Genomic DNA, 7,919 nt, shown 5'->3' on the forward strand with positions numbered 1-7,919 from the left:
ACATTCCCTAGAGCAATGAAATAGGACGCATACGCGAAGGAATAACTCTTGGCGACTAGTTCTTTCCTGGGTGGCTAGAATCGCTACAGGGCCCATTGATGGGGAAGAGGGCACCCTCCCAGAAAGTTCTCTCCACCCTCTTGGTCAGAAGGGACCCGAGGGCCCGGAAGTGTGCGGGCCCGAGCCCAGCGGACCAATGGGGCTGCAGGGAGGGAGGGAGGGAGGGTAGAGCGCCCGCCAGCCCTTTCCGACTGCAGCCCCGCCCCTTAGAACGTTGTGACGTCGGAGCATTCCACGGTTGCTACATCGTCGCGAGGGGCGGGGCGCCTGTCAGGGAAGCGGTGCGCGCGGGTGGCGGGCGGGCTGGGGCTTCTCCGCACAGTGCCAGCGCCAGCGCCAGACCCGCCCGCACCCCGCGCTCTTCCTCACGCGCGTCGCTCCTCATAGGACTCGCTATCCCGCACTCTTGCTCTCTCACCCGCGAGCCATCGCAGGATGGAGCTGCTGTGTTGCGAGGGCACCCGGCACGCGCCCCGGGCCGGGCCCGACCCGCGGCTGCTGGGGGACCAGCGTGTCCTGCAGAGTTTGCTCCGCCTGGAGGAGCGCTACGTGCCGCGAGCCTCCTACTTCCAGTGCGTGCAGAAGGAGATCAAGCCGCACATGCGGAAGATGCTGGCATACTGGATGCTGGAGGTAAGGCCCGGACGGGTCCCCCTCTTCTCTTCTCACCCCACCCCCACCCCCGACTCTGGACAAATTCAACTTTCCCTGTGGGAGCTTTGCGATCCCGACCACAATCTGCAAGATGCTTTGGCGGCTCAGACTACAGGGGCCTGGCCTTTTCACACGGGCACCCTAGCCAGCTGCCTGTGTTGGGTCCCTTTCCTCTCCCCAATCCCGAACGCCTTCTTCTTTGACTTCCAGTCACTTGGCACTAAGCTTCTCTTTGGGTCGGGAAAGCGGGCTAAGGGCCACTCTTTCCCCTGAGGCTTTCCTCGGTGTCTCCTGCTTCCTTCCTCACCCGGTGCTCTCTGGAGGGCGCGTTTGGAAAATCCTGGGCTCCGCCGACTTCACCCCACAACTGGTTCCTGTGTCCGTCGCGGGGTTCTGGCGGGGGAAACTGGTGGGTGGGGGTGGCGTAGACTCGGTTCCGGTCCACAGGGAAATGAAAAGTGCGGGAGACCGCGGCAGGAGTTCCCTCCCTTCCCCCTGGGAGTGTGTGTGCAGTGGGTGGCGGTAATGAGGGTAAGGTCCCAATTCTTTCTAGGTGACCCTTCCGTCCCCCTTCCGCTCGCCGTGGGGGAGGGGAGTCTGGAATCTTTCGTGAGCATGGGCTTCTCTCTTTTACACCCCCTACTCCGGGGTGGGGAGGAGACCATGCAGAGGAAGTGGGGGGGTCACCTTGGGGAGGGCACATCCTCCTCGGTTATTGATACTCGTCGCTCTAAGTTTATCCCCTCTCGGTTTATTTTTTGCTCCACATTCCACTCTTCCCCCCACCCCCCGCACTCCTCCATGCGGCCGTGTTTCACTTGGTCCTTCCTAGCAATGACTCGTGCGCCCTCCCTCAGGTGTGTGAGGAGCAGCGTTGCGAGGAGGATGTCTTCCCTCTGGCTATGAACTACCTGGATCGCTACCTGTCCTGCGTCCCCACCCGAAAGGCGCAGTTGCAGCTTCTAGGTACCGTCTGCCTGTTGCTGGCCTCCAAGCTGCGCGAAACCACGCCCCTGACTATTGAGAAGCTTTGCATCTATACGGACCAAGCTGTGGCTCCATGGCAGTTGCGGGTGCGTGCGGAATCTCCCCCCCCCCAAACATACTATCGCCCTGTGTACTAGTAAAAGAAACGCCAAGCTCACCCCCTCACCCACCAACCCTCCCTTCGCCCCTGGCTGGTATTTTGGAAAAGAACTAGTGTGGGACAAAGGCCGAGTAGTGAAGTGGTGGTGCTTCAGCTGCAAGCTTAAAACTAAATGAACCCCTTTCCTCTGACCGCAGTGGGGTTCCACTCCTAACTCGTCCCCCCCCCCCAAGATAGCAAGAAGTCCAATTGCGGGTCTATACACCAGTACTTTGCCTCTGGGTTTACACAGCCACCGTGAGTTATTTATTGGCAGCAGTAGGGCATGTCTGCACACCCCCACCGGAGTGGAATGTGCTTCACGTGGGGGAGGGGGCTGCCTTGCATGAGTCTTTATCCCCGTGTGGACTTTGTGATGGAAAAGCCTCCCGGAGCTGATTAAAGCCAGGCCCAGCTCGCTGGAAGGAAGCGCCGAGGTGTTTTCAGTCCTTTCCCTCCAATCCCCAAAGACACCGCTCCTTCCTAGCCCTCCCTTTCTTGTCTTCCTTCTGAAAAACTCGAGCAGCTGCTCTGGGCCGGTGGAAGAGTTTCTCCCTTCGCCTGCCGCTCAGCCAAAGGCCTGAGCTGAGACAGACAGGGAGCTGAGCTGCAGCTGCTTCCGATGTGATAATGATGCTGGTCCCCTGGCCCTCCCACTCAGACCAAGGGCTTTCATAACCCTGTGGGGAGCTGCTGTCACTCCTGTGGTTTGGGAAGTGGCTCCTTGGGGCCTCTTGCTGGGAACTTGGGCTGGGCTCCTCCAGGCGGGGCAAAAAAATCGGTTGGGTTCTGCCCTGCCCTGGAGGAGTCTAGGGAGGAGGTGGAGGATTTGCTTGGGTCTGGAAGAGAGCATGAACATCATCTCCCACAGGGTCTGGGGGAGAGGGTGGGTGAGCTGGCACCTCCCTCCACCTCATTCTGTGGCTGGCCAAGCCTTCTCTGACCCTGAGAGGAGTCTCTGGGCCCCATCTCCTAGGGAGGAGGGCAGCAGCAGAGTACTGTGATTGGCTGGCTGGGAAGCTAGGGTACTGGGGCCCCTGACTGCCCTGAGTCGGGGAACTGGATTCCTCTTCCTGTCAAGCAGCTCTCACGGACGGGAGGCCTGAGTTGGGAATCCGGGAGGCCCCACAGCTCTTTGTGATGAATCTAGTAGTTTCCAGAGCCAGGGAGCAAGATGGTGTTTGAGGGATTGAGGCTGGGAGGTAGAAGAGTTACTCTTTGTGAAGAGATTAGGGTGGTCTATATGACTGTGTGTGAGGGGAGTTTTTCAGAATAGGCAAGTCCTTCCACTGAAGGCCCTGAGCTGTGAGTGGCCTGCGGTCAGATTTGTGAGGGACTCCAAGAACTCCAGCAGTCTAAATCCACACAGCAGAGCAGAGGCCCCAGAAAGGAGGGGAAAATTCCGCCCAGAGTGCCTTGAAAGCAGGGATGGGCTGTGAGTGCCAGCTACTCTGTTCTTGGTGTAGGGCTGGATATGGGGGGAGCGTGCCCACCTAGTGAGGACCCCACACACTCCTGATTGCCTTTTGGGTGCTCCATAGAGGCTGGATGCTACTTGGTTATCGGGCAGAGCCCTGGGTGCAGAATTCCAGCTTCCTTGCCTTACTTCTGGCTCTAGTCCAGGCTGTTTCTTTGGGGTCCTGGAAGAAGCCTGGGGCTGACACCTAGGTCATGGGACAAAGAGAGGGACAGCTGTTGCCGGGGGTCCTGGAAGAGGCTGGGTGGGGCTGACATTTCTACCTCAGTGAGGAGTCAAACCCATGAGTTCCTTCCTGAGATAAAACAATGAAGAAATCCTCCTGTGTGCAACTCGGAAGTGCAGCTCGGGCCAGGTCTAGGAACTTTAGATGAGTAGACTGGGGTTGGGGTTCCTAGCCTCCTCCTAAGACCTCTTACTGGTTATGTAGGCTTGGGCATGTTTCTCAGGGGTCATTTGGATTCATCCTGTTTGGCTTGGACTCCCTCATCTTGAGACAGGACCCACCCATGATGTCCCACAAAGGGGGTGTGGGTTGGGTTGGGCAACCTCCTCTTTGAGGAGCCTTAGGAGTGGCCTTATGCTCCCTTCTGTTTAAGAGACCTGGCTGCGATGTTAGGGACGAAGAGATCTCCGAAGCCTGTGGAATTTAAAGTTGGTCTGTTTCAGCTCACACCAGCCTCAAACTCATGGGAGGATTAAAAGGGATAATTCAGGTCATTTTAGCACCTAGTAACGATCAATAGATGCTTAAGTGTATGCCCCTAGATCTTCCCTGCCCCAAACCCATCATTCCACAGCGCCAGCCCCTGAAGCCAGAGGCAGAACTATGAACCTTCTGTCAGAACCTCAGCCCCTTTGCCAGCCGCTGACTCCATGTTCTTTCCCTAACCCCCAGGAGTGGGAGGTGCTAGTCCTGGGGAAGCTCAAGTGGGACCTGGCTGCTGTGATTGCACACGACTTCCTGGCCCTGATTCTGCACCGCCTGTCTCTGCCCAGTGACCGGCAGGCCTTGGTCAAAAAGCATGCCCAGACCTTTTTGGCCCTCTGTGCTACAGGTAAGAACCAACCTGGGGAAATTGTGTTTTTGGAAGGATTCGTAGTAGCAGCCAGGAGATGGTTTCAGTACTCAGAGCTATGTATGGTGATCCTGGGAATAGTGAGTAGCTACTTGCCCGAGGGCTTCATAACAGGGTTTTGGATATTTTCTAGTGCCTGGCCAGGTAGATAAATCTTGGGTAGATGGAAAGTTTGCTCTTTGCTCCTAGCTCAGAGAAGGTTGGGCTGGGGTGTGGTGTCTCAGTGATCGTATGCATTCCTCCGTCAGGTTGCCGGTACCATGAGCACACCTCAAACCCTCATCTCCCTAGGATCTGCCTTCTCACCTTGGCTCAGGGTTACCCCATCCACCACTGGGGGTTCCCAGTATGCTGTCTTCATGCAGCTTGGTGTGTTATAAGATGGCTCTCTTCTCATGGTTCCTTCTCTTTTCCAAGATTACACCTTTGCGATGTACCCTCCTTCCATGATCGCCACAGGCAGCATTGGGGCTGCAGTGCTAGGCCTAGGCGCCTGCTCTATGTCTGCAGATGAGCTCACAGAGTTGCTGGCCGGAATCACAGGCACTGAAGTGGTAAGTCTCAGGCCCCATTCACAAAACAACAGTGCTATTTCCCCGATTCCCCAGCAGAGGGCGGCATCCACCCTTCTCCCCCCCCACCCCCCCAATTTCAATTGTATACCTTTGCCTGCTTCTCTGGCCTTTTATCTCCTGCTCCAGTCTGGAGAGGAGTGGGTGGGGTGAAGGACACTCGCATGTAGATGCCCTTCTCTTGACAAGTGCTGTGTCGTGGCCAGGGGTGGGGGACTTGATGGCAGATGCAGGGTTGCTCTCACACCCTTGCCACATCCTCTTGCCAGTTTCTGAGAACTAAAGACCCAATTCCTGGGCTGGGCTGTGGCCTAGCCTCCCCAGACTTCCCGGTGCGCAGGGGGTGGCCCTTCTCTTCTACCTGACTGCTGTCAGTGCTGTTGGGGAGAGAATCCATCGATGAATGACCTTGTTTTCGTTCTAGGACTGCCTGCGTGCCTGCCAGGAGCAGATCGAAGCTGCCCTCAGGGAGAGCCTCAGAGAAGCTGCTCAGACGGCCCCCAGCCCTGTGCCCAAAGCCCCCCGGGGCTCTAGCAGCCAGGGGCCCAGTCAGACCAGCACTCCCACAGATGTCACAGCCATCCACCTGTAGCTTGGGACAGGCCCCCTCAGGTGGCCACCAAGCAGAGGAGGGGCCACTGCCACCCCCTCCCTGCCTCTAGAACAATCCATGCCATATCTGAAGCCCGAGGGGGGCTCTCCTTCCCCCTCACAAAGCCCAAGGGGCCAGGTCCTGCCTATCCCCACAGTGTGCACTAAGGGGCTGCTTGGTCATGAGGGCGTCTTCATGGCCAGTCAGCTCCTCTTCCTTCCCACTCAACCAGCTTGGCTGTCCTGGGCCATGATGGTCAGAGAAATACAAACAGGTAAAATCCACACACCAGCATTTCTCTCGAGCCCCTCTTCTGTCTGGGGCTCCAACCTTCTCAGTTGCCAAAACGCCCCTGTACCTTCCAAAGGTGTTGGCCCTCGCAGGGTCCTTCAGGCATCCCGATGGACGCCTGTGAGAAGCCAACCTAGATGGCCTCTGTGTAATCCGTACCCCAGCCGCTCTTAGAGGGGACAGCCTCGGCTTCGGCCGGAAGAGCAAGAGCCCATAAATTGTTGCTTTGCTTCCTGCTTAGCTTCTGTGATTGAGGGGTCTTGAGGGGTGCTGATGGTCATTTTAATTTATTGCTTTGAATACAACTGTAAGAGGGTACAGTGAGGCCTGTACCCCACAAGTGGTGGTAACCCTGGTGGTTGCTGTTCCCTCCCTTCCCCTCTGCTACCGCTTTGTGGCCCAGGAGCTGCTACAGCCTGGGATGGGGTTGTGCCTTCCTCTCCTTAGCCCTCCACCTCATCTACAGCGGAGAGGGTTTGAGTAGGCATGGGTGCCGTGGAGGTGACTGAGCTATCTGGAGAGAGGGCAGACCCTGTGGACACAGGTCTTTCCTCAGGCCACAAGGCTTGGGCTGGTGGCCCATCTCTATCATGCTGCCTTAATAAAGATTTCGGAATAAAGCTGCTCTCGTGATCCCTGGGAGGCACAAGTGAAATGTCACAGGCAGAGTCCCTTCTCTGGAGAGGGTCAGAGGAGCTGCTCAGGCAGCGTGGCCTGCTTACCTGTGCACCAGGCACCATTACCCAGAGCGCTGTGTGAAAACATGGCTGGACACCTGCACATAAAACCTTACAGTTTCCATGTACTCAGACATGGTGGCAATCTTCCCTAGCACACTCAGGGCAGACGGGAAGAAGGCTAGCCTGTGCTACATGGCGCAATAAAAATAAAAGTAAACCACAGGGACTGGAACTGTAGCTTAGCAACTGAGAGCACTGGCTGCTCTGAGAGCCTGGATTTGATTCTCAGCAGTTAACAGCCATTTTTAACCCCGATGCTCACAATGTATTAATGGGGTTAGGGTGTGGCCAAAGCACTTCCCCCAGCAAGGAGGGAGGGATAGATTTGATTGGGCTGAGCTAGGTGCATTCTCTTTGCCTCTACCTAATGTTTCCAAGATGATCTACCGTGTAAGCAAATGTGAACTCAGTAGACCAAAACTTTCCAGATACACAAACTGGACTGTTATAGACACACTTCCAAACGTGAACAAGATATGGCAGGGTGAGTTCAAGTCAGTCAGCTGTGATGCAATGGTCTAAGGGTTTTTGTTTTTTTGTGAGATAGGGTTTCACTGTATAGCTAGCAGTGGCTGGCTTAATAGATAGTCAAACTTAATAGATCCATGGCTGGCTGCTACTAAGATTTCATGCAAATTTTCCCAGGCCATTAAAAAAATACAAAGATTGTGAGCCTAGCCATTAACAGCTGAGCCATCAGGCAGGTGGCTCACTGAGCTCAAGGCCAGCCTGGTCTACAGTGAGTGCCAGGACAGGCAAGGATACACAGGGAAACCCTGTCTCAAAAAAACAAAACAAACAAACAAAAAAAACAAAACAAAAAACCAACAACAAAAAAAGACAGTATTCTTTGCTCATTAGTATACAAGTACCTGACCTAACTTCTCAGCCAGCCTAAAGCTCTTGTTGCTCAAAAAGCTAGGAGGAAATTCCATTTTTCCTGATTCTGTTGTGTCACTGTCCTCTAGCAAGGGCCCGCTCCTGCAATATAGTTTTCCCTGAGAGTGAACAACTATCATTTTTCCAACAGACACCTTTCCAACGTGGCAGCAGAATCTGACATCCCTAAAGTTGCCCGACTGTCAGGTTAAGAGTCAGGGGCACATGCGCAAGTGTCTGTGTACACAGGCTCGTGCACACTCACACTTCCTGTGAAGAACAGGGGAAGCAAGAGTCTAGAGACAAAGCTTTGTGGAGTAAGGTGGGGTTAAGGTTCTGTGGAAAGTATGAACCCACGCCTATGCTGGGAACAGGGAAGAGCCAGCAGTGACTCCCACCTCGGGTTGGGGGGAGAGAGGCAGGATCCTCCAGGGATTAAAACACAGAGC

The 7,919-nt window shown here is 55.4% G+C and overlaps 1 protein-coding gene across 1 annotated transcript; it reads left to right on the forward strand.

Moving 5' to 3' along the window:
* The first annotated feature begins 294 nt into the window (after positions 1-294).
* Ccnd3 (cyclin D3) lies at positions 295-6,471 on the forward strand. Its single transcript, XM_031348032.1, has 5 exons — positions 295-693; positions 1,572-1,787; positions 4,216-4,375; positions 4,814-4,950; positions 5,393-6,471. Exons 1-5 carry the CDS (start codon positions 496-498, stop codon positions 5,558-5,560), a joined length of 879 nt encoding a protein of 292 aa, XP_031203892.1. The 5' UTR covers positions 295-495; the 3' UTR covers positions 5,561-6,471.
* Positions 6,472-7,919: the final 1,448 nt, after the last annotated feature.

This window comes from Mastomys coucha, unplaced genomic scaffold (genome assembly GCF_008632895.1).
Source record: "Mastomys coucha isolate ucsf_1 unplaced genomic scaffold, UCSF_Mcou_1 pScaffold3, whole genome shotgun sequence".
In the NCBI taxonomy this organism is placed as follows: domain Eukaryota; kingdom Metazoa; phylum Chordata; class Mammalia; order Rodentia; family Muridae; genus Mastomys; species Mastomys coucha.

Bases quoted from the DNA above. Each gene is read 5' to 3' on its own strand.
- Ccnd3 (XM_031348032.1), top strand. From the start codon at position 496: ATGGAGCTGCTGTGTTGCGAGGGCACCCGGCACGCGCCCCGGGCCGGG. The intron at 4,376-4,813 runs GTAAGAACCAAC...CTCTTTTCCAAG, and splicing joins TTTGGCCCTCTGTGCTACAG to ATTACACCTTTGCGATGTAC. The intron at 4,951-5,392 runs GTAAGTCTCAGG...TTTTCGTTCTAG, and splicing joins GAATCACAGGCACTGAAGTG to GACTGCCTGCGTGCCTGCCA.